The sequence below is a fragment of the Cervus elaphus genome, chromosome 5 (genome assembly GCF_910594005.1).
Source record: "Cervus elaphus chromosome 5, mCerEla1.1, whole genome shotgun sequence".
Lineage (NCBI taxonomy): Eukaryota > Metazoa > Chordata > Mammalia > Artiodactyla > Cervidae > Cervus > Cervus elaphus.
The window spans coordinates 97,500,070-97,527,588 of NC_057819.1; the positions used below are offsets into that span (position 1 = coordinate 97,500,070).

Genomic DNA, 27,519 nt, shown 5'->3' on the forward strand with positions numbered 1-27,519 from the left:
ACGAAAGCAAGTGCTGCTCATACCTTCTATGAAAGGTGAACCTGGCTTAAAACTGGAGTACAAACTAGTACAGATTTTATGATGGGCTGAGGTTCCCTGAAGGAAAGATAAAGGAACCCCAATCAAAACCGCTACATTCAGAACTGAGCCCCTGGTAACCCCTCCATCTTGTCCTGCAGTCTTTTCCGCTGCAGTTAGTAACAACTCCATTCTTTCAGCTGCTAGGCTAAAAACTGAAGTCATCCTGGATACATTCTCTCTCTCTCTCTCTCACACACACACACACACCAGTCCACCTAAAATCTGGCTCATGATAAATCCTGACCACTCTATTTAGCAAATATATCCCAAAACTCAACAATTTATCATCTCCAGTGCAACCATCCTGGTCCAAGGGAATGTCCTATCTCTTCTGATTTACTGCTCAAGTCTCACAGACTTTCTGTCCTTGTCTCCCTGTGGTCTATATAGTAAGTATCACAAGTCAAGTGTGATCCGGTTAAAATGTATATCCAATCATGTAAACTCTAATGCTGAAAACCTTGTAATGTTCTGTCTCAGCATAAAAGCCAAAGTCCTTACCTATAAGGACCGTACTGCCAACCCTATCTTGCTGTTTGCTGACAAACCAGGCCCCTCCTCCCACCTCGGAGCCTCACTGCCTGGGAAACCTGGCCTCCAGACACCAGTGCTCCACCCTCAACTTTCCATCTTCTTTCCCCACTTTACTTCCTCTTCAGGGTACTTATTACTTAACACACCACATTTTAACTTAACTATCCATTTGATTATCTGTCTTCCCATACTAAATGTTAAACTCTGTGCCAGCAAGATTTTTATGTTCTGTTCTTTAAAGTACTATAATGCTTAGAAAAGCAGGCACTCAAATATTTGCTAAATGACTATAGAATTAAATTTAGACATTAAATTTGATATGTCAGCACTCTGAGTTGAACGTGCTATGTGAGATAGCTTTCACATGATTCAACCACTTAAAAGTGATAAAACTTTAAAACAAGGCCAAGTTCTCTTTTCCTATATGAGAGTAAGATATTTCACTATACTCTTCTTCAACCCTTTTTTCAAGAAGGGGAAAAAGCATGTATGACTGGTAAATTTCTCTTTCACTGCAACAGATATAAACTCTAGAGACTAAAGCTCTAGGGATGTCTCTGGAAAAAAATAGCAATGACTATTAGCCAAAAGAAAAAACTGAGGCAAACAAATAAGCCGGTGCTCCTGCTGGTTTCTAAAACAGTACTATGTCCTTCATTTATTTATTTATTGAAGGCAGAGCCAAGGTTATCCCCAATAGTAAAGCATGTTAATGAGGAATAAATAGTAGTCAAAGAGTACCTAATTATTGCTATTAACACTGAGCACACAATAAGACAATCTGTACTTCAAATAATCTCCAAACAAGAAGCCCAATCAATAACCAAACAGCTTTCACTGCCAGGGCCCGAGTTCGATACCTGATGGGGAAACTAAGGATCCCACAAGCTGTGTAGCATGCTCCCCCCAGATCTTTTCAAACCAAGCCCCAAGCAGATTCAATGTCTTGAAAACATAAATGTTGCCCAATGTGAATTTTAACAGTACCGTTTCACTTTCAGCTTATAATGAAAATGAAGATTAAATTTGATTTGCAAGACTTCTTTCAAATTCAATAGCACTGGCTTATTTCCAACAGTCTAAATATTTCATATGTATTACTTTCATTGATCACTTTTAAAAAGTTTAAAAACTAAACATAAAAAAAATTTAAAAAGAAAATAAAGCTTCAACAATACTATAAAAAATTACTTCTAGAAATTACTTATCAGGCATAAAGCCAGCCATTGAATTTATTATTGAATTATCTTTATTCAAAGTACCAAGAGACATACAGTACAGAATTGCTTTTACCAAAAAAAACCTCAATAAATGTTTGCTAACTTAGTAAGACTTGTTTACTCGTCTAATAGTCACCTATTACACAATTCTCATCTTACAAGAGAAGATCTGTTGATCTTCAGAGCATGAAATCAGAGACAGCTTCAGTATGCAGATCCACGAGTAAAAATAGAACAAATTCCACAGCCTCAAATTGAGAAGAGGGAGGAAGAACACAGTCATACTTATTTAAGTAAACAACCTATGGCTCTATTCAAAATCATAAAATAGATATTTCCCATAATTTGAAATAGAAGTATTGAATAATTCAAGACTGCACTTTTCAAAGTATTTTCACATTATGATTATTATAATACGATGCTCATATCTGCTACTGAGGTTTCAATAACACAGTATTCAGAACTTCTTTATAACTTAACCACTTTATTCTCTTTATAAAAATGAATATAAAATACAAGTATCATTTACTGCCTAACTGTGAAGACCAATTTTAATTCTCATCTTAGGTGTATTTTCTACCTACTGAAAAGTCTTTAGGTGTAAATCATTCTTTACACTAATCCAATGAACATCAAATATTAATGCAAGTCAACAGTATGAACATTACACCCAGACCTCAACTGAAATAATCCTAAATATACGGATAAGACAGCTAACAAACTCATTTTTCATGGTCCTTCAAAGTAGGTAAGATACTGTGGTCTCATCTTAATTCATACTTTAAGTAAGAATTTAGAAAGGAGGAACAGAGAAAATGAAGAAAGAAGTCTGAGAAAAAGATACTAAAGAGGAAGAAATACAACTGTAGAAATTTGAGAAAAGGACTACTTAGCTCTTCTAAAATTGAATTTAACCTTCTAGCAACTCCCTTACATCCCTACCAAAGATTTAAACTTAGCAGCTACTTGAACAATGCCATCCATTCAAGGTATATTTTCTGAATGCCTACTATATGTCAAGCAAAGTACTGTTGTGTGCTAGTAATATAATGCAGTAGTCATTAACGCTATTGTCAAATACTTCTGGTTCTCCTTCCCATGCAGGCACACAATTAACATACATTTCTCGGCCCCCTTGTGTTTGAGAGGCCCCCTGTGTTTAGACTTGGTTGGTCAATGACTTCTAACTGAAGTGCCTCCATTCACTTCTGGCCAGAACATTTAACTGCTAATCGAACAAAACCTCCAGAAAAACACTACCTCTCTAGCAATGTTTGAGATGGTGGCTGGACTACTACTGAGTAATCTCAACAAGCAGAGACCTCTGTCAACCTGAGCCAATAAGGAATAAACATTTGTGTTTGAAGCCACTGCGATTTTCAAGTTTATGTGTGTTTTTTTAACCACAGCATAACCTAATCTATTAACTAACACAGAGTGAGCAATAAAAGTCTTTTTCTTTCAAGCTACTTATCGCTAAGCTAGGTCTCCCTAACTTCACCCTGAAAAAGCTTTTTTTTTTTTAAAGACAAATACAAATATCTATTATTTTAGCAAATTTCCGCCCAACTATGGAAAACTTTCTAAGTCCTGATTTTATCAATGACCCTAATGGTTATTCAATTTCTTTGATTCCTACGAACTTAATAAATGTACTGATGTCTTCATTCAAGTGATTATTTTTTGGAATTGGATCAATTAAGTTCAGGAACCCTGATACAAACTAGTAGACTGTCCATCACGGTTCTTGTGAACCAATCAAACATCACTACAGTTCTAACTGTTCAACTACACAAGCATCCAGTCATCCATATGGTTACCATGACTGTCGGCAGCTTAACAGAGTCACTACAAAGAATTATATATGACTGAAGAGAGAAGGACAGGAATAGGGATTAAGAAATAGGATACTAAAAAAAAAAAAGAAATAGGATACTAATAGCAGACTGACAGTTAATAATCACACATGGAGGCAAGAGCAAACATGTACACAATAATCATGGTCAAGTACAAAATGATAAACGCTTTAAGGACAAAGAAAATACTAAGTAGAGAAGGTAAAAGTTCACTAAAAATACATCAGGCCCTACTTGAGACATAAGCTCAATGCAAACAACCTAGTGCAACTTATTCTGGCAAAGGACAGGGATTTCTAAAAAACAAAAACATATGAACTGGTCCTTTACCTTAAAGGATGAGTTTATTTTACTAAGCAAAGATGGGGAAAAGATAAATAAAATGTATGTTATACAGAGAAACAAACAGTACAGAAAAAAACATTTTTCCAAAGGGAAGTTGCTCAATCAGAATGTTTAGGGTTTGTTCTTAATATCCTGTCTTGCCCTCAAGAATAAAGTGCTTTACAAAGAAACATAGAACACAAATATATATAAATTAGACATAGATGAGAAAAAGGGAAACAAGGTAGGAACATTAAGTGAAATGAGAAATAAGAGTAATATAAAAAATGCATTAAAAATACGTATCAGAGTCCTCTACATTCACAAGGTTAACAGCCTACAATTTCAGCTCCAAGCTAATAGGTGCTTAATTTTTGATGAATGACTAGTTCAATTAATTCAAGATTTCTAGCAACTGATATGAAAAAAGGAATATAATCAGATGGTCACACAACTAATTACCACTAAGGTTGAAAAAATTATTTTTCTGATTAAATAGAATTATCTGCACTGCTAACAAAAAAAACACACTTACTCCTAAAGGTCCCCTTAAAAAGGACAGTGTTATAGAACATCCTCACAACTCTCAATGAATCCCACAGGGTTGCTGCTGACAGCATTATCTCCACAGGGGAGACAGGAGCGATCTCTCCCCGAGCCCAGTTCAGTAAAGACAGACACCTCTGTGGGGAGCAGGTGCACAGCAGGGTAGGTGTCTGAGGCAGCAGTCTGAGGACAATCTAATGGTGTCCATAACACTGATATTTAATTTGCTGCAGGAGGAGAGGACAAAGGGAAATCAGCAGGCAAGTGGTTTCAAACCTCAGAATCTAAATTAAGAGACAGATCTTCCTCTCCCCCCACCAAATGCACACTTTTGAATGTGAATTTTCAGAGGACCCCAGACGACGCTGTCCACTTAAGAACCCTTTGCACTTCCCTGGCAGTCCGGTGGTAAGACTCCGCCCATCCAATGTTGGCAGAGGAGGGTGAGTAAGTAAGGAGTACGTAAAATTAAATAAGTAAGTAAAAAGTTTCAAAAATCACTCTAAACACTCCCTCTAAAGAGGGAGTGGGTTTTTTGGTTTTTTAAATAAAAATAAAAAGAACCCCCAGAGAAAGAGACTGACTGCAGAGACTGTAGTCAATCCTCAAAAACTGTAATTTAATCTTGTTTATTGTAACTGAATATGGTAGCAGCAAATTTCAGACTATACTCACTAACCAAGTAGCAACAGTACAGATATGTATACTCTATGTGACCAACAGAGCAAAAACACCTACGGTAGAACACACATCTAGGGAGCCTTAATGACCTCTTACTACTAAAGAGAAGATATTTCAGTGGATACTTAGAATGGCTTAACAGGCTTCATTGACTCACGGCAGCATCACCCCTAGCCATTCTGGATCTCTTTTTGGTTTACTCAATTGTCCCGGCCTTTTCAAACATCTGACTAGTTCCTATAATAATCCTTTAGTCTTAGCTTGAATAGAACTTCCTCAGCGATGCTCTTCCCAACTCCTGCTATATGAACCTGTATTTTATGGCAATTACAAATTTAACTATCTTCCATGCTAAACAAATCAACTTTGTTTAAGAAGCAATTTTTTCAGTGTCTCCCAAGCCCACTAATATTTAAAGTCAGCATTCAAATATACCTGAAGAACAAGACTACCTCTGATAAAAAGTAAATTAGGCCTAGAAATTTTTTGATATCCTTTCTTATACACAAATGAGCAAATTTCTATCCCTTATAGTATGGCTCAGCTAACTAGCTAACAATGCTGTCAAGACACCACCTTGAACATTTCAAAACAAGTAACAAAGCATTCACAGAATGCCTGGTTTTGAGGAGTACTTTCTGCTGTACTCCCCCAAATTAAACTATTTATAAAAATGTGCACCCAGGGACTGAAAGAAGCAACTTACAATTAAATGGCAGGGCCACTGTTATTTATTTAAAACACTCTTTAGATGATATAACCATATCATCTTTAAGATAATACTGCCTTCCCAAACTCTATAGAGAAAAAGTTTCTATACAGCTCACTCTAAGTGGAATTAGACCATGAAGGAACCATTAAGAAGACTGACCAGACCATTCCATCTTTTTACTCATGTTAATTATTACCTGGCCCATAAAGAAATAGTCTCCAAGGACCTTAAGAACAAGCCATATGGTAAAAAGAAACTATCAGTCAAGGTTTGGGGTGCAGAAAACAGAAAATATATTTGGTGCTTTAAGGAGAAGGGACTTAATGAGAACTTCGGGGCTTATAAAATTATTGAAATGGCTAAAAGAGTCTGAGTTAGAGAAAGAACTTCCAGTATGACAACCATGGAAATGTAGAACTGACCTAACAGCAGCCCTGGAGCTAAGAATTCAAGAACAGAGAACCGCAACAGTGATCCAGATTCAGAACCATGAATCAAGGAGAACCCACTGTATTGCTTCTATGCAACACTGTACTGCAAACCATGGCCAGCATAAGAAAAAAAGTACTTTAAAAGCATAAAGATTGAAGAAGTAAAATGGTGTTTATGTGGGGATTACAGCTGTGTACGTAAAAACTCCTAAGGAAAATATGAAAAGGCTACTAGAGTGCTCGCTTCGGCAGCACATATACTAAAATTGGAACAATACAGAGAAGATTAGCATGGCCCCTGCGCAAGGATGACACACAAATTCGTGAAGCGTTCCATATTTTTTTCATGTCAATGTATGGCAAAAACCACTACAATATTGTAAAGTAATTAGCCTCCAACTAATAAAAATGAATGAAAAAAAAATAAGCAGGGGAAAAAAAAAGGCTACTAGATCTAGTAACTCAATTCAGCAAGGCTGCACAGTTCAAAGACAAAATACAAAAAAAAAGTCAGTTATTAAACATCCATCAACAGAGGAATGGATAAAGATGTGGTACATGTGTGTGACGGAATGTTACTCAGCCATAAAATAGAATGAAATGCGCCGTTTGCCACAACGTGATGGACCTAGAGACTGTCACTCTAAGTGAAGCAAGACAGAGATGAGTATCATGGTACCACTTCTATGTGGAGTCTTTTTTTAAAAAATGGTACAAATAAACTTATTTACAAAACAAATAGTCATACATGTAGAAAACAAACATAGTTACAGGGGGGTGTGGATAAACTAGGAGATTGGGATTGACATATGAACACTACTATACACAAAACAGATGACAATAAGGACCTACTTATATAGTACAGGGTACTCAACTCAATACCCTGTAATGGCCTGTACAGGAGAAGAGTCTGTAAGGGAGGAGCTGTGTGTGTAACTGATTCACTTTGCTGTGCACCTGAAACTACAATATTTTAAACCAACTACACTTCGATAAAAATTTTAAAAAAGAAAACATATCAATTGTATTCCTACAGGAAATACTTAGGGATACACTTAACAAAGCTGCAAAATCTACATAGCAAAAACGACAAACTGGCTAAAATTTTAAGACTCTAAATGGAGAAATATACTATGTTCATGGAAGACTCCATATTGCTAAAATGTCAATTCTCCTCAAAATAATCTATATATTCACTGTAATTTCACTCAAAATCACAGTAAGTTTTTCTGTAGAAATTGTGTCAAATTGACTTGAAAAGACCTTTAAAAGCCTAAATAATTTTTAAAAGGAAAACAAAGTTAGAAGACTTACAATATATGATTTTAGGGCTTATTACACAGCAATAATCAAACTGTGATACGGGCATAAGGACAGACATATATATCAATGGGGAAGAAATGGCAACCCACTCCAATATTCTTGCCTGGGAAATCCCACGGACAGAGAGACCTGGAGGGCTATACTCCATGTGGTCACAAAGAGTCAGACACAACTTAAGAGACTAAATAACAACAACAACAACTGAATACATAGTCTCCAACAACAACAAGTGAATACATAGTCAACAACAACAACAACAACTGAATACATAGTCTCCAAAGACCTAAAATAGGTTGGTCAACAGATTTTCAACTAAAGTTCCAAGGTAATTCAATAGGTTTCGTGTTTTTAACAAACGATGCTGAAATATATGCTACAACACAGATCAGTCTTAAAAATATTATACCAAAAAAATATATATATATTATGCCAAGTAAAAAAAGCCGTAACAAAAGAACCCACATTTTATTATCTCATTTACATGACATGCCTAGAAAAGGCAAGTTCATGGGGACTGAAAGTAAATTAGTAGTCACCTGGGTGTGGGGCTGGGAAAGGGGAGTGTCTTCTAATGGGTGTAAGGTTTCTTGCTGAGGTGATAGAAACGCTCTAAAATTACACTGTGATGATGGCTGCACAACTCTAAACATACTGACTGTACACTTAAAATGAGTAAATTTTATGGTATGCAAATTAGGCTTCAATAAATCTATCATAAAAAATAGACTTTCACTGGGAAGGTGGAGCAGAGACTAAGCTCTTGTAAATTAAAAATACAATTGCCAAATGAAAATTAAAATGGCCAGTCTAAACAAAGCAGGCATGGTTGAAGACCAAGTCACTAATGTGGAAAAAAAAGTGCAGGACATCTTCTCCATGATATAGTAAACAAAAACAGAAAATGGACAATGGAGATAAGGAGACAAAGAAAAGTGATCAAACATCTGACTAATGTGTTTGGAGCAAAGAAGCTCCAAACACAATGCAGGGAAATGTAGACGATGACAAAATAATACAAGAAGGAAATTTCTGAACTAAATACATACCTAAGCCTTCAACCTAAAAGAGCCCACTGAGAGCCTAAAACAATGAATGGAAAACATTTACACCTAAGAGACACATATGGGTAAAATTACAGAACTCCAAGTATGAAGAATATCCTTTAGAACTTCAAAAATTTATCTACACAAGAGCAAAACTAAGACTGACATGAGCCATTCTTCTTCACTGTCTTCTCATAAGAATTCTGGATACTACAATGAAACGACGTGATCAAAGTTCCATGGGGAAAAAATTTTCAACTCAAGAATTCAATTCCCAGAAAACCTATCAAATGTGAGAACAAAATAAAGGCATTTTTCATTACGCAAGGACTCAAAATTCACCTCCCATACACTCTATAAAGAATTTAAGAAATACTAGAAATAGGACAACATGGGTTATGAGAAAACAATAGTTGCATAGGAGCCAGAATAACTAAGTGAAAGTGAAGGAATAAGACTTTGATACTTAGAAGATTCTCCATTAACAAAGTTTCAGTGACTGGAACTACAGTGCCTGCTTAGGTACAAAGACATATTTGGTATTATAATGAATACACTGACAAATTATATAAATGCCATTTTCTGGTTCTTCTTTAAGACTAGACAACACATTATTTCAGTTACAAAAAAAGAATGTAAATGCTATAAAACTTGACAATATAAAAACAGTTAAAAGCTGCATGGCGGGGGACAGAAATCACTGAACAGTAAGTGAACTAATTTCTTTACCTTGCATAGCAAGAACTCTTATGTAAGGTGAAAAGTGAAAGTTCTCAGCCGTGTCCAGCTCTTTGCGGCCCCATGGACTACACAGTCCATGGAATTCTCCAGGCCAGACTACTGGAGTGGTCTGGAGTCCCCTGAATGAGGGTAGCCTTTCCCTCATTCAGGGGATATTCCCAACCCAGGGATCGAACCCAGGTCTCCCACACTGCAGGCGGATTCTTTGCCATCTGAGCCACAGGGGAAGCCCTTATGTAAGGTAGATAAATCATTAATAAAGCCAACCATTAGAAGAGCTACATATATAAAACAAAAATCAAGAAAGGGAATTAGAGTTTAAAGCCACCTCTTTCTTTTTAATGGATTATTTATTCAAGGATCTTGGGGGGGCCTCAATTATTTATTTTGGGGCCAGGCCAGCACACGTGGGATCTTTGTTCCTCCACCAAGAATCGAACCAGAGCTCCCTGCATTGGAAGTGCAGAGTCTTAACCACTGGACCACCAGGGAAGGCTTCATCTTTCATAGTGAGAAGTTAGTAATGGATTAAGAGGTATCATATAAACTATTGTGGTAACCAGAAGCATGAACTATAAATTCCCTTTGGAGGAGGAAAAGGAGGGAGGTGAATGGATGCGAAACTTACTTTTCATTTTATTCTCTCTGGTAGAACTTATATTTTTGTCGTGAATATGCAATATTTTTATAATTTAAATAAGCATTTTAATAAAAACTGAATTTTGTTTTAGCCATACAATAGCAGACTGTATTTGAAAAGAACAAAATAAGTTTCTATGTACCAATACATAAAGATTAAGTGAAAAATCAAGAGGCAGAACAACACATTAGGATAGTATCATGTTTAAAACAAAATGTGTGATACAGCCACCGTGGAAGACAATTTAGCAGTTTTTTATCAAGTTAAAGTCTTACCATACAATTAGCAATTGTACCCTAGGTATTCATTCAAGGTAATTGAAACTTTACTTCCACACACAATAAAACTGTATATTAATGTTCACAGCAGCTTTATTCACAATCACTAAAAATCAGAAACATCAGTATGAACCTAGGGGTAACTTAATACATATATAGATGGACATGCAGAAACAGTATAGATACGTATGTACCTAAGTTAGTTAAATACACCTATCTGTGTATGTGTGTATATTTCTGTCCTATAAGGTAATGAAGTCCAGTAGCTATGAGCACTTTCAATGTTCAGATCTTGGTTTCTGGATACTATCCATGGAGAAAGAGCTGACTTGAAGGCTGGGGCAGAGAAAATATAAGACAGGCCTGACACATCCTATAGCCATCAGAAAACAAGGAAGTGCTTAAAAACTAAAAGGCTGATTGCACGTCAAAGGAACATAGGAGTGAACCTGAAAGAATTCCCAATGACCAAAGCTGCAACAATTTAGGGACAAAATTAATGATATACAGAATAAAATAAATATATGATGACTAACTTATGTCAACATTCCTGCGCCATGGTACTCAGATTATGTGGTCAAACTTACTCCAGATGTGTCTGTGAAGGTGTTTATTTTTTTAAATGAGATTACAATTTAAGGCTGTGTTGGTCAGGTTTCTCCACTGCAGAGTTACTGTTTTTCCTGATAGCTCAGTTGGTCAAGAATCCGCCTGCAATGCAGGAGACCCCGGTTCAATTCCTGAGTTGGGAAGATCTGCTGGAGAAGGGATAGGCTACCCTCTCCAGTATTCTTGGGCTTCCCTTGTGGCTCAGCTGGTGAAGAATCCACCTGCAATGCAGGAGGCCTGGGTTCAATCCCTGGGTTGGGAAGATCCCCTGGAAAAGGGAAAGGCTACCCACTCTAGTATTCTGGTACTCAGATTATGTGGTCAAACTTACTCCAGATGTTTCTGTGGAGGTGTTTATTTCTTTAAATGAGATTACAATTTAAATCAGCAGACTTTCAGTGAAGCAGATTACCCTCCATAATGTGAGTGGGCCTCATCCACTCAGCTGAAGGCCATAATTCTTAAAAAGACTGACCTCCCCCCAGAGAAGTTCTGCCAGCACTCTGCCTTAGGACTTGCACTACAACCCAGACTCATCTCCAGGCTTCCAGGCAGCCCTGCAGAATTTGGACTAGCCAGTTCCTGCAATCACATGACACAGATATATCTGTATATCCTCCTACTGGTTCCGCTTCCCTGCAGAATCCTGCCTAACACATATTTTAACTCCCAATTATAAAATATATAAGGCCATGCTGAATAAATGATTGAATTAACAAATAAGTGGGAGAAGTGACAAATCTTCCTTACAGATGAATTCTAAATAATATAAGTAGAGAGTGGCCCCTTCAGGAGGTGAGGCCTAGTCCTTCCTTCCCACATGAGTGGGGCCTGAACTTTATTGAGTAGCAAAGATAAGACAGGAAAGGAGAGAAACAGTAACTGCAGTGGAGAAACCTGACCAACACAGCATTAAACAAAGGGGCCAGGTTCACATCACCAGTACTGCTGTGTGGCTATCAACTGGCATGTGATGAGAAGGGCACTTTACCTCTGTGGTATTCTTTTTGAAAACACCAGTCTAATTAAGAAAAAAACTTTAGACAACTCCAATTTGAAGAACATCCTACAAAATACCTGACTGGTATTCCCCGAAATTGTAAAAGACACAAAAGACAAGGAAGCTGAGAGACTCGCCAAGGACAGACCAGACTTAGGACAACTACACGCAATGCGGTTATCTTAGATGGGAGACTGGAACAGAAAAACGTGTATCAGGTAAAAATTATGGAAATCCGAGGCTTCCCTGGTGGTCCAGTGGGTAAGACTCCATGCTTCCACTGCCAGGGACATGGGTTCGATCCCTGGTCAGGGAACTAAGATTCCCATATGCCATTCGGCATGGCCCAAAATAACTACGGAAATTTGAATGAAGTATGGAGTTTAGTTAATAATAATCTATCAACACTGGTTCATTAATTGTGACAAATGAACCACACTAATGTAATGTGTTAATAACAGGGAAATCTGGGTGCAGGGTATATAGGAACTCTATCTTTAGAATTTTTCTGTAAATCTAAAACTCTTCTAAAATCACGTTTACTGGCGGGGGGGGGAGGGCTATCACAGTGGCACCGCTTCCCCCAAGAGCCACACCATATGCCTCAGACCCTGAAGAGGGCAGCAGGAGGCACAGCACCCTCACCCGTCCACGGCTGCACCCACAAGAGTTAAATACAAACCAAACTGGATAACGACGGTTTTGTTCTTTTTCCACCAAGCAAATGCTAAGGGCAGAAACTGCAGCAAAGGTATAATCCTAAGGGAGAGATGTAAAAACAACCAGAAGAGACACTGAAAAATACAGTGTTTCCCTGGGGAATCACCACAACACAGATGTTCACAGCAGTTTGAATAAAGAAGTGACACAGCCCAAAGTCCTAGATGGCTAGTGATGACAATATAACCCATCCCATGCACTATTTTTCATGTTTAGAAAAATAAATATTATCGTAATAGGTAAAAGAGTATTAAGGAAAGTCTCAGAGTAACACCCCTCCTGACATAAGCCATGAAGGAGATATTTTAGTCCTAGAATCCTATAGCATAGAAGTTGAGAAAGACAATCTCAAAATATCAGGTAAGGCCACAAGCAATATTAGTTCTCCTTCCAAAAGTCACAAAGTTTTCAAAGTTTAAATATGCTATTGTATAAAAACCAGTAGTCTTGGTAAAAAGATGACCTGAGTTTAAAATCTGAGTTTAAAATTTCGGTCGTTTACTTGCTAAATAAATTTGGAAAAAAAGGACTTCTTGATCTTGAAGATTTCTTAAAGAGAATCAGTATGTAAAAGGAACTTTAACAAACTCTACTTTGAAGAGCATGATTTTCACTAAAATCCTTAATATTAAAAGTTCTTCTTTCAGAATTTCAATTTACAAAAAAGGCAAAATGCAATGAAAAGAAAGCATCAAATGTTAAGAGGCTGCAAAGGGATGGTTGATGTTTGTATCACGTTTTATCTTTTCCAAATCTATAATAAATATGTTCATTTTATTAATTGGAAAAGTTACATTTTAAAACATTTGTTGTTGTTATTCAGTCACTTAAGTCCTATCCAGCTCTTTGCAACCGCATGGACTGTAGCCCGCCAGGCTCCTCTGTCCATGGGATCTCCCAGGCAAGAATACTAGAGTGGGTTGCCATGCGCTCCTCCAGGGGATCTTTCTGACCCAGGGTTCGAACCCAGGTCTCCTGTCTTTCAGGCAGATCCTTTACCCCTGAGTCACCAGGCAAGCCCCATTTGGTCAAAGCTATACTTTAAACAAGGCAGGGATGTAAGAAGGGTAAGAATGTCTATACAAATGTGATGAAGTATATATATTCTAATTATCAACCAGTATGTTTATAAAAGTCTACACTCTATTCTAATTATCAACCAGTATTTGTTTATAAAAGTCTACACTCTATTCTAATTATCAACCAGTATTTGTTTATAAGAGTCGAAACTCTCCACTAGACAGGGAAGCCAGGAAATTGTATCATGAATCTTTGGATCCTTAGGGCCTGCCATATAGAAGCAACTAAATGTTTACTTTATGGAAGTTTCTAACTGTCTCACTTTCTACCTTAAAAGGTTCAGTTCACATGTGCTAAATTAACAGGGCAGGTGAGGGGTGGGGTGGATCTAGTACAGTAATTTTAATCCATCCAATAAATATTTATTGGTTGCTTACTGTTTCACTCTTCCAGGCATCTGCGATAAGTCAGTTAATAAAAATAAAAATCTTTGTCCTTATGGAGAGACTGTAGTCTAGTATCATTCTCTACTCTGCCCAAAGCAGTGCTAAAGTGTGGTCCATTAACTGGTGCCAATGTATCAAACTTACTGGTCCGTGACCGTCAGTCAGAGCAAGCATTTAGAAACTCAGAGAGCAATATGATAGTCATTTTATCTGATGAATCTAATATTATAAAGTATTGACTAGAATCTATATTTCATTTTTCTAACAATTTGTTTATTGTTTTTCAAAGAATCATTATATAATGCATTGGAAAATTTGTTAAACCTGGTCTTTTACCACAGATAAGGAGAAGCATTGGTCCAACATACTTTGACCACATCACTGTTCCCCTCCTCAGTAAGATTCTGTGCTCCAGTATCTTTATGGTCTTCCACAAATGAACCAACCTTTCCAAATACTGTTTCCCCACTGGTTCGGCTCATCACATACTCCAACCACAGTGAACTGCTTTCAGCGCAGGTCATCTGTCTGGCTTGTGCTTCTCTCTCAGCCTTAAATACTTTGCTAAGTTTACATGATCAAATTTTACAGATCCTTTTCAAGTCAAGCACAAATGCCACCAACTCCTCCAAAGCCCTCCAGGTAGAAGCAAACACTCCCTGACTTCCCTCTGGCACAGCGTTCTAAAGCAGCCCTCTGATAGAATTTTCTATAGACTATGAGTTTCTGGAATACAAGAATAATTCATTCATTTGGCATCCCTATATAACACACAAAACTGTCATCAAATTCGCGAATGAATGATGTAAGAGATGGCATTACGTGTGCAGAAGTCTCACTCAAGAGATCAGAAAACGCTCTAAAATTATACCCAAAACTGTGTGTGCCTTTTCTAAGGGAAGGTCTAACGCTTACTAGATTCTCAAAGGAGTCTCAGAAGCCCCAAATGTTAAAGAAACCACTGATAAGGAAAGGGTTTCAATTTCATTAGCAGATATATTTCTGCCAGTCAGCTCCATCAGGGTTAGCTCCAGGGAATACCAGATATAATAAAAACCTCAATTGTGCTCAGTTGTTCAGTTGTGACTCTATGGACTGAAGCCTGCCAGGCTCCTCTGTCCGTGGAATTCTCCAGGCAAGAATACTGAAATGAGGTTGCCATTCCCCCCTTCAGGGGATCTTCCCGAGGGAGGGATCAAACCTGTGTCTCCCGCATAGCAAGAGGAATCTTACCACTGAGCCACCAGGGAAGCCCCAAACCTCAATTTCCTTATCTCAGAAAGGTGATAATGTTAACTCCACAGATTTGCTATAAGAACTGAATTTGACCACATATGTAAAGTCCTAAGATCATGAAGAGTGACTTGTTTCCTTTCTGCCCTCCTCCCACTTTTATATACTTGTGAAGTAATCAAGCAGACAGGTTCTTTACAAAATTTCTTAAATTACAAATTACTGCCATCCCTCAAAAGCTGTATCCAGACTATTTTCTTGGAAATCTTCAATAGGGTTATCAATTCAGTTCAGTCGCTCAGTCATGTCTGACTCTTTGCGACGCCATGGACTGCAGCACGCCAGGCCTCCCTGTCCATCACCAACTCCCGGAGTTTACCCAAACTCATGTCCATTGAGTCAGTGATGTCATTGAGCCATCTCATCCTCTGTCATCCCCTTCTCCTCCCACCTTCAATCTTTCCCAGCATCAGGGTCTTTTCTAATAAGTCGGTTCTTGGCATCAGGTGGCCAAAGTACTGGAGTTTCAACTTCAGCATCAGTCCTTCCAATGAATATTCAGGACTGATTTCCTTTAGGATGGACTGGTTGGATCTCCTTGAAGTCCAAGGGACTCTCAAGAGTCTTCTCCAACACACAGTTCAAAAGCATCAATTCTTTGGCACTCAGCTTTCTTTACTGTCCAACTCTCACATCCACACATGACTATTGGAAAAACCATAGCTTTGACTAGACCGACCTTTTCGGTAAAGTAATGTTTCTGCTTTTTAATATGCTGTCTAGGTTGGTTATAGCTTTTCTTCCAAGAAGCAAGCATCTCTTAATTTCATGGTTACAGTCACCATATGTGGTGATTTTGGAGCCCAAGAAAATAAAAGTCTGTCACTGTTTCCCCATCTATTTGCCATGAAGTGATGGGACCAGATGCCATGATCTTCGTTTTCTGAATGTTGAGTTTTAAAGCCAACTTTTTCACTCTCCTCTTTCACTTTCACCAAGAGGCTCTTTAGTTCCTCTTTGCTTTCTGCCAAAAGGGTGGTGTCATCTGCTTATCTGAGGTTATTGATATTTCTCCCAGCAATCTTGATTCCAGTTTGTGCTTTATCCAGCCCAGCATTTCCAAACACCTCATTTGTTTTAAGTCTCTCAACATTAGATTTGTGTCATGTTAAGTAGTTCTAATTACTAATTTTTCTACACTGATAAATGCCAAGAATTTTTTAATATTTAATAAGTTAATGCTCTTAAAGAACTGACATCTTGATTCTGCTATATCCAAAATATAGCTCCTTCCCTATGACTTCCCAGACTTCACTGTACCCTCCCATAATTAATACTCCTTCCTCAGTCTTTCTGCTCCTTCCACTTGTGCTTATGTACTTATACAGCATTATATTGAAGAAAGTAGGGAAAACCGCTAGACCATTCAGGTATAACCTAAATCAAATCCCTTATGATTATACAGTGGAAGTGAGAAATAGATTTAAGGGACTCAATCTGATAGAGTGCCTGATGAACTATGGACAGAGGTTCGTGACATTGTACAGAAGACAGGGAGCAAGACCATCCCCAAAAAAAGAAATGCAAAAAAGCAAAATGGCAGTCTGAGGAGGCCTTAAAAATAGCTGTGAAAAGAAGAGAAGCGAAAAGCAAAGGAGAAAAGGAAAGATATGCCCATTTGAATGCAGAGTTCCAAAGAACAGCAAGGAGAGATAAGAAAGCCTTCCTCAGTGATCAGTGCAAAGAAATAGAGGAAAATAATAGACTGGGAAAGACTAGAGATCTCTTCAAGAAAATTCGAGATACCAAGGGAACATTTCATGCAAAGATGGGCTCAATAAAGGACAGAAATGGTATGGACCTAACAGAAGCAGAAGATATTAAGAAGAGGTGGCAAGAATACACAGAAGAACTGTACAAAAAAGATCTTCACGACCCAGATAATCACGATGGTGTGATCACTCACCTACAACCAGACATGTTGGAATGTGAAGTCAAGTGGGCCTTAGGAAGCATCACTATGAACAAAGCTAGTGGAGGTGATGGAATTCCACTTATTTCAAATCCTAAAAGATGATGCTGTGAAAGTGCTGCACTCAATATGCCAGCAAATTTGGAAAACTCGGCAGTGGCCACAGGACTGGAAAAGGTCAGTTTTCATTCCAATCCCTAAGAAAGGCAATGCCAAAGAAAGTTCAAACTACCACACAATTGCACTCATCTCACATGCTAGCAAAGCAATGCTCAAAATTCTCCAAGCCAGGCTTCAAAGGTATGTGAACCGTGAATTTCCAGATATTCAAGCTGATTTGGAAAAGGCAGAGGAGCCAGTGATCAAATTGCCAACATCCACTGGATCATCAAAAAAGCTAGAGAGTTCCAGATAAACATCTATTTCTGCTTTATTGACGATGCCAAAGCCTTTGTGTGGATCACAATAAACTGGAAAATTCTGAAAGAGATGGGAATACCAGACCACCTGACCTGCCTCTTGAGAAATCTGTATGCAGGTCAGGAAACAACAGTTAGACATGGAACAACAGACTGGTTCCAAATAGGAAAAGGAGTATGTCAAGGCTATATATTATCACCCTGCTTATTTAACTTCTATGCAGAGTACATCATGAGAAACACTGGGCTGGAGGAAGCACAAGCTGGAATCAAGATTGCTGGGAGAAATAGCAATAACCTCAGATACACAGATGACACCATCCTTATGGCAGAAAGTGAAGAACTAAAGAGCCTCCTGATGAAAGTGAAAGAGGAGAGTGAAAAAGTTGGCTTAAAGCTCAACATTCAGAAAACGAAGATCATGGCATCCGGTCCCATCACTTCATGGCAAATAGATGGGGAAACAGTGGAAACAGTGACAGACTTTATTTTCTTGGGCTCCAAAATCACTGCAGATGGTGACTGAAGCCATGAAATTAAAAGACGCTTACTCCTTGGAAGGAAAGTTATGACCAATCTTGACAGCATATTAAAAACCAGAGACATTACTTTGCCAACAAAGGTCCGTCTAGTCAAGGCTATGGTTTTTCCAGGAGTCATGTATGGATGTGAGAGTTGGACTGTAAAGAAAGCTGAGCGCCAAAGAACTGATGCTTTTGAACTGTGGTGTTGGAGAAGACTCTTGAGAGTCCCTTGGACTGCAAGGAGAGCCAACCAGTCCATCCTGAAGGAGATAAGTCCTGGGTGTTCATTGGAAGGACTGATGTTGAAACTGAAACTCCAATACATTAGCCACCTGATGGGAAGAACTGACTCATTGGAAAAGACCCTGATGCTGAGAAAGACTAAGGGCAGAAGGAGAAAGGGACGACATGAGATGGTTGGATGGCATCACTGACTCAATGGACATGAGTTTGGGTAAACTCCAGGAGTTGGTGATGGATAGGGAGGCCTGGCGTGCTGCAGTCCATGGGGTCACAAACAGTCGGACACCACTGAGCGACTGAACTGAACTGACAGCATTTTAACTTTGTGTACATGTCCATCAATGCCTATTAAATGTATCACTTCAAGGCAAGAATACCAGGTCAATTATCTTTTGAATTCCCTCAGTGTTTCTCAATGCAACTGAACAGATGTGCTCAATAAATGAGCTTTTATATTGACCCTTTCTCCCATTTTCCAAACAACAGCACAAGAAGTTTAAACAAAGATTATTTAAAATTAAGATGGAATTTCTACCTCAAACTATAGATTTCTCTCAATTGCAACTTCCTATTCCTTGAAATTGTTAATATGGCAACTATGTTGCTACACTTCTAAGTATGATGTGAAGACTCTTTGTGACCCCATGGACTCCACGCCAGAATACTGGAGTGAGTAAGCCTTTCCCTTCTCCAGGGGAATCTTCCCAACCCTAGCATCAAATCCAGGTCTCCCAAATTGCAGGTGGCACTATAGGCACACTGCAGGCATATCTAAGTATGATAGTAAGTTTATTAATAAAAAGGAGTTCTTTACATGAAAAAAGACTGATAAAAATGCTATGGTTACAAGTGGCTTTTTTTTTTTACAAGTGGCTTTTTAAAACTTTTTATTTTGATATACAGTTGTATAGCGCAATGGAAAAATAGAACAGAAAGATTGCTGTGAATCTAAAACTGCTCTAACGGGAATTCCCTGGCTGTCCAGTGGTTAGGACTCCGCATTTTCACTGCCAGAGTTCAGGTTCAATCCTGGGTGGGGGAATTAAGATTTCACAAGCTTCGCAGCATGGCCAAGAAAAGAAATTAACTTAAAAAATAAAATAAAAAGTAAAACTGTTCTAAAAATAAAGTTTATTTTTAAAAAATAGAACTACCACATGAACTAGCAATCCCACTTCCAGCTATACATTCAAAAGAAATGAAAGCAGGGTTTTGAAGAGAGCGCGCACACCCATGTGCATGGCAGCAGTAATCACAGGAGAGGAAAGCAGCCCAAATCCAGGCACAGGGGAGTGGATTAACAAAATGCGGCACACATACATACAAGGGAGTATTCTTTAGCATTACAAGGACGGAAATCCTGCCATATGCTACAACATACCTTACACTAACAAGCCAGTCACAGAAAGACAAATACTGTATGAATTTACTCATATGAATCAAATGCAGAGAAACTGTAAAATGGTGGTTAGCAGTGGCTGGGGTCAAGGTGGAAAGAGAGAGTTGCCTACTGAATTTCAGTTTTTCAAAATGAAAGAGTTATGGAGGGTTTTTTTTTTTTTTTTTTTACAACACTGTGAATATACTTAACACTGAACCATACACTGAAAAATGGTCGACTGTCATTTTTGTTTTTTACATCAAAAAAAGAATTTTATATAAATGGAATCACAGAGTATGCAACCTTTTGAGATTAGCTTTTTTTCATTCAGCATAATTCCCTTGAGATCATTCAAGTTGTTTTGTGTATCAGTAGTATGCTTCTCTTTATTTCTGAGTAGCATATTCCATAGTACGGATGCACCACGGTTTATTCACCCATTGAAGGACATCTGCGTTGTTTCCAGTTTTCAGTTATTACTAATAAAGTCACTATGAACATTTGCAGATAAGTTTTTCTGAGGATATAAGTTTTCATTTCTCTAAAATAAATGCCCAAGTGTGTACTTGATGGGTTGTATGGTAAGTGTATATTTAGTCTTATAAGAAACTGCAAACTGTTTCCATAGCACTGTACCATTTTACATTCCCACCAGCAACATGTGAGAGATGAAGTTTTTCTGCTTCTCCTGTCCAGCATGTGGTGTTAACTTGGTTTAATTTAGCTATTCTAAATAGGTATGTGGTGATACCTCAGTGGTTTCAATTTACATTTCCCTGGTGTTTGATGTTGAACGTCTTTTTATTTGCTTATTTACCAGCTGAAATGTCTGTACATGTCTTTTGCCCATTTTCTAAACAGACTGTTCATTTTCTTTTACTGTTGAGTTTTAAAGAGCTCTATATTTTCTAGAACTACCCTCTGTCAGATAGTTGGTAATTTTGTTCTTACAGTCTACAGTCTGCCTTTTCTTTTGTGTTTCACAAACAGAAGTTTTTTTTTTTTTACTTTGATGATGTCCAGTTTACCAATACTACCTTGCATAGATCATGCTTTTGGTGCCAGGTCTACCTTGCCTAGAATTACTTTGTCATGAAACATAAACTCTTAGTTAAGATACATCTTATATAAGTATAGAAAATTGATAATATAATTAAAAGTATAAACACATTAATAAAAGGTAAACATTTCTACTTACAAAAATTAACTTTTCAAAAATTTTCTAGGACTTAACATCATAAAGAGAAGTACACATGTCTACTGCAACAGCAATAAATTACAGAATTTTCCCTAGCAGTTTTTCTAAGGGCCAGACTCTATCAAGGGAACATCACAGATAAAAAAATTGACTTAGTAAATTCCCTGGCTGTCCAGTGGTCAGGATCTGCACTTTCATTGCCAAGGACACAGGTTCAATCCCTGGTCAGGGAACTAAGATTCTACAAGCATGGCACAGCTGAAACAACAAAATCTGATTTACCTGAATTAGTCTAACAGTATCTTGAACTAGGGCATAAAAAATTTTAATGCTATATTTTAACATATACATATGTATACACACACACACACACACACGCACACAGATAACATCTTATTTCCTAAAGATGCACTTTATTCTTATTCCCTCATTTATCTGTTCATACCAAAAATTCACATTCATTACCAAAATTTGCAAAATATTTGCTTTTTCTTTTTTTTTTTTTGCTTTTTCTTATCTGTAATTTTCTGTAGCTGAAATGCCTTCAACCAAATATAACTATATTATGTTTGCTTGGCCAGAATGGTTCCATAAGCATATATTAATACTATTCTTTCTTCTCTGAAAAGTTATTTCCTACAAAGTAGTCAAAGGTGCTGTTAAACAGATTTTTGGAGGACAACTAGTGTTTTAAATTCTAACAAAAATACTTCTCAATAATCTAGAAATGAAAAATTCTTCATCCTAAATTGAAGTCAGTCCATTAAAACAAAAGAATGCTTAGCATTTTATTTGCTTGAAGCAAAAGCATAGCCATGCTACATGTACAATAAACTAGCACTCCCTGCTCAATAAAATCTGCACTAAAGTAAACAAGATCAAATAACCCAAGGATTGAAAATCTTGATACATGCAAACACACTTCACCTGCAAAGTCAAAAAGCAACAATAATATTGAGGCAGTGAAAGGATTTTCAGGCTTTCCATACTCAATATCACTCTATTAATACTTAAGTAATGTTTGGGACGTCCCCATAGCTCAGATAGTAAGAAATCTGCCTGCAATGCAAGAGACGGGGGTTCTAACCGTGGGTCAGGAAGATTCCATTCCCTGGAGAAGGAAACTGCAAGCCACTCCAGTATTCTTGCCTGGAGAATTCCACAGAGGACCCTGGCAGGCTACAGTCCATGGGGTTGCAAAGAGTCGGACACAACTAAGCAACTAACACACACATCACCATTATATACACACATATCACCAAATATAAAGTATATTAACTTATGTAAACTATATAATAAAACCATATACTTTAGTACTACTTTACAGTAAGTACAGATTATACTAATAAATATGTACAAATTATAGGTAAACAAATGTCTACCTCAACATTTTAATATATTCAGTAGTACTTGAGAAAGTGAGATCAACCGTTATACAAATATAGAAAGTATGTTCCATTCTAAATTTAAAATTAAACTACCACTTATTTTAAACTACCAATACTTTTAAAAAACTAAATTGCATTATATATCAAAAATATTCACTGAGTAACAGAAATTATAACTTAAAATATTTACTCCTTAATGTTAAGAATTAAAGATTTTCCCCCCAGCTTTACTGAGATAGAATTGACACATAACACTGTATGTAAGGTATAAACAAAATGACTTAATATATGTATATGTATATATTTTGAAATAAGATTCTGTAACATAACATTAGATGCTTAATTCCTTGATGCTCCCCATCCACTACAGGGATTATACGTCATCTAACACCCCTTCTTCAACCACAATGTTTGTTTGGCTTATACTTTTTTTCTGACAGCATATAGTAGCTGCATTATATCTGGAACAGTGTAATAATTTCTGGAATTAAAAATTCCCCAAACTCTATTAAAACAAATAGTAATTTGATGCAATAAAAGGCTTACTTTTAGACTTTTCTTCCATTTCTAAATATGTGCATTTACAACCACTAAGAATATTAATATTGTGCTCATCACCTTAGATTCTTCTACCACTAGGGTGGTCCCTTTCAATAATCAGTACTCTATTTTTTCTTGTTCAAGATTACTAGTGAAATTTTATGTCACAGTGCCAATACATTCTAGAAAGGCCAATAAGAAATATTAAATCTAATTCCTCCTTTTAAAGAGCATTCTTTCAATATCCTATGAACACCAGGGTAATGAAACACAGCACCTCACAAAAACTAGGAACGGTACTACCTGCAGAAGGCCCTCCAGGGGGATGACAAAATAGCTTAGGGCAACTGTTGAAGTGTGGGGTTCAAAACACAGTACCACAGTCAACAAAAAAAAAAACTGCTTTAAAAACTGGGCTTTGTTGGGCCCCGTCTGGACATGTAGACCAAGATTCTGTGGAGGTAAGGCCAGGAATCTGTATTTTTAACATACTCCCATGTGATTTTGTTGCACATTAAGTCTGAGAAACACATATAATTCATCACAACCTACTTACATGGGGAGCCAAGAAGATAGATATGGGAATGTTCCAGACTACTTTAAAATACACAACCAAACTTTCTATGATAAAAGGAGTTCAATTTATTTATTGTTACTGCATAGAGATTCTTCTTCCTAGTTCTGGAATGACAGGTACCTATGAGAAAGCAACTACTTAAAATTTATGTTGTCAATGTTAAAAAAACCTCAAGTGATCTTAAAAAAAAAAAAAAGATTCTCTATTCTCTTATTCTTTATAAATGCTTGTCATAAAGTAAAAGTTAGTATAGTTAGAGAAGGGAATAAGACCAATTAGTACAATTCATTTTCTCCAGGTTAACTGCTAACACCAAAAAGCTCAGTGCTGCTTTCAACCAATGACATGCTGCAGAATGCTGTTCCTAAACTAACAATGGCTAAAACTTCCTTTTATGATTACCTTAAGAATATCACTTAGATTGTAGGGTGCATTACTTTGTGCATAAAATTTTATTAAGATGGGAATATTCTCCCAATCATTTTGGTAGTTACTGGATAAATTAACCTTGAATATTTAAATTTATAAAACCATATTTCACAGTTATATTAAATTGCTGCTCCCTGGAAGACAACACTGCAAATTAAAAATAAAGCCTCTAATACGAAGGTCCTGAATATGAATCCAGCAGCACCACTTACTACCTGTGTGACCTTGGATAAGTAATTTAAACTCTCTTAGCCTCAATTTCCTTATTAGGAGGATTAAATGAGATAATATACATAAAGCGCTCAGCACAATTCCAGGTACATGCTAGTCCTCAGTAAACATTAGCCCATATAAACACACAAGACCCCACGGTGTGCTGCAGTCCATGTGGTCACAGAGTTGGACTTGACTGAGCGACTGGACTGAACTGAAACACACAAGAAACTATCAATCATGGTTGCTTCGGAAAAAAAAAAAAGTCAAGGGTGAGTCAAGGGTGGAAAGACGATACCTTTTCTATACTCTTTGTATTTTTAACCAGTGCTTATAATATCTTTTTGAAAAATTTAAATCATCTCTTTCGCTGTGGGATTTCTTAGTATTTAGCATTATATACTGCAAAAGCTGAACTGTGACTGCTGAATTCACAAAGGAGTAAGTCATAGTCTAATAATACCCACAAAAAAATACAACCTATCTGATTTCATGAATCTATTTCTTACTTGCTTCACAACGGCCTTTCTGGTCTTAACTAAAACACCTTAAACCAGAGGTTTTTCTACCTCGGATGACTTTGCCCTCGGGGGACATCTGGCAATAGAGACACTCCGGGTTGTCACAACTGAGGAGGTATACTGGCATCTGGTGGGTGACGGCCAAGACGACTGCTGAACATTCCACTACATAGTATATAGGCCTGCCCTACAATAACTGCAACCCAAGGAACCATTCCACGTCACTCTCAAAATAACCGGGTTCTTCATTACAATTACCAACAAAACAAAACACACCCATACAACAAATTCTCCCCTCAAGTAATGAAGTAAAATCCTTAAGGACAGGGAGACTAGGGGCTTAGTAAACTAACCACTGTTGGCCACTGTTGTAAGTTTCCAAAATTCTACCACCTAGAATCGCTTAGGTTTGAGTGTCTACTCAGTTCAATACATTACAAGATTTTTAAAGCATTTAGTATTAAGCCTTCCGAAAGTTCAAGCGATTACAGTTTACCATTTTTCCTGTTTTCAAATGATATCTGAAGAACCAAAAAGCTCAATGTACTACTAAAGACTAAATAGGGCCTTTATTTCACTATGTAATTATCAAGTCTTTCCAATAAACTTGATATTTTCACATTTCTCTTAATGCACCGGCCTTGGCCTACTTTATACATTCTGAGTATGTTAATTAATATCCTTCAAAAACTTAAGAAAATATTAACAGTCCTTGTTTCTGATCGAGAAGGTAAGAAAAGTAATCTGCAGCCAAGTAATTTTATAATAAGGCATGAAAGATTACAAACTAAATCATTCTGTCCTCCAAACTTAAAGCATATCTTGGTAAGCCTTAACAAAAAGTCATCCATTAAGAAAGCGTTTTGGAAAATGTCTTTATCAATATTTGGGATTAATCTTTAAGAGTGCAAAACTAAACCAAGTGGCTATCAAAATTTAAAGTCTGTTCACAAGTAGTTTGGAAAGAATTTTGAAATACTGCTACTGCTAACACTGTTATTAGTCATATTTTACTTTCATAGCAACTGCTTAACTTCTTTTACACCTTTAAAAAAAAAATATATATATATATATACACCTTTCCCATTATGTAAGAGTTGAGTAGTTTTAATACTTTAATACTGATTAACAGTTCACCACATAATTTAAAACTTATTCTGATTAAGGAATTCTTAGGGAGACAAAAGAACATCTTAATTCCTTCCACCAAAACAAACCAAAAAAAGAAAAATACACAGAACAGTAAGCTGTGTTTGCAACTACAGGATACAATAAAGTTGTTATTCATTCAGTGCTTGTCCAATACATTATTTGCTATGGACACAGAGATCACCAGAACTTCTTCATTCACTCTAGATCACTCCCCCTGAGCATCCAGAACTTTAGTATGTGTCCAAACCTGCTTGCTCATGGTCTAATAATAAACTTAATTATACAACCTGTAACAGCCCCTGACAACCTTTTCCTTAAGGAGTCACAAAGGTGATTTAACCAACACCTCAAACTCTTAGTACATCTATTGCAAAAAGAGATGTCCATTCCAGCCTCTAGGTTCTGCCGAAGGCTCAGGGCCTCTGGCGGGAGAGCGCAGAGGTGAATATCCGCCAGAATCGAGAAGGACAGCCGCCGGGCGTTGGGCAGCAGAAGGTAACTGCTGGTTCATTTCTCTTTAAATCTGGCAGCACGTGGGGAGGCATTGTGAAGCCACCAACCCGCCTCCCCCTCTTCCACTCCGCACACGTACGTCTCTAATGCGCATGCTCCGCTCACACAGTCCTAGCAGACTCGGAGCCAACCCCCTAAAAAGTCAACCTGGAAGCCGCAAACGGCCGGAGGCCGGGACAATGGGGGAGGGGGAACGCAGGCACCTCTGGGGAGGCAGACCCGGCCGCCGCCCCAAGCCAGAGCCCGCGGGCCGCAGCCCCGGGGCCCCGCAGGCCTGCACAGGAGCCGGAATCGCTCGGAGCACAAAGCCCCGAGCTGGCCAGCGAGCGGCTCTCTGCTCGGCCCGCTCCTACCCTCCCCCAGCCGGGCGGCGCAGCCGGAGCCCGTGCCAGGCGGAGGCAGGCGAGGCGGCGTCCCGCTCCCCGCCGGGCTCTCAGACCCCGTGCGCCAGCGACCAGGCCGCAGAGGCCGGCGCTTTTGTTGTCCGCCACAACTACGCGGACCCGGCGCTGCCCGGGCAGAAGTTTGGCGCGCCTCACCTATCCGCCCCGCGGCCAGTTCCTCTCGCCCACCCGGCCCCCGGCTGCCCGCCCGCGGCTCGGACAGCCGAGCCCGCGACGCACAGCCGGCAGGGCCCAGATGCTCTACCTGCCTCGGGGGGTCCAGCGGTCTCGGGCGCACCTGAGCCCGGACCCGCCCCTCCAGGGAGGGTCCGCCGGGACGGGGGACCCACAGCCCCTCCCCCGCAACGTCCCACCGAACAGTGGGGGAGGGGACAAGCTCCCCTCCCTCCCCGGGGGTGCCAGGCCCCGTCCGGGGGCCGAGGCTGGGGTGCGTCCCCGCCCCCAACACCCTCGGAAAGCCGGGGAAGGAGTGATGGGCCCGGCCCGGACCGGTGCCCGGGCTCCCCACTCTCGCAGGCCCGCGCCCGATCTCGCCGGAGCCTGCCGCTCCCCTCGACCGTCCGGCCCGCCAGCCCGGGAGCGCCCGGGAGGAAGGGAGAAGCGGGCA

At 38.6% G+C, this 27,519-nt stretch overlaps 1 protein-coding gene and 1 non-coding gene across 3 annotated transcripts in view; one reads left to right on the forward strand and one right to left on the reverse strand.

Moving 5' to 3' along the window:
* Positions 1-27,519, reverse strand: part of UBE2G1 (ubiquitin conjugating enzyme E2 G1) — an 85,504-nt gene that overhangs the window by 57,526 nt on the left and 459 nt on the right. The window contains exon 1 of one of the 2 annotated variants that reach the window (XM_043903453.1): positions 4,551-4,605. The exons of the other annotated variant lie outside the window; for it this stretch is intronic. Coding sequence (XP_043759388.1) covers positions 4,551-4,590 — 40 coding nt within the window. The 5' untranslated portion in view covers positions 4,591-4,605. Of the gene's footprint in view, positions 1-4,550; positions 4,606-27,519 lie in introns of those variants that run through there. 2 annotated transcript variants of the gene reach the window in all.
* LOC122695737 lies at positions 6,622-6,728 on the forward strand. The gene has a single exon (XR_006341494.1). It is a non-coding gene; the product is annotated as a U6 spliceosomal RNA (small nuclear RNA).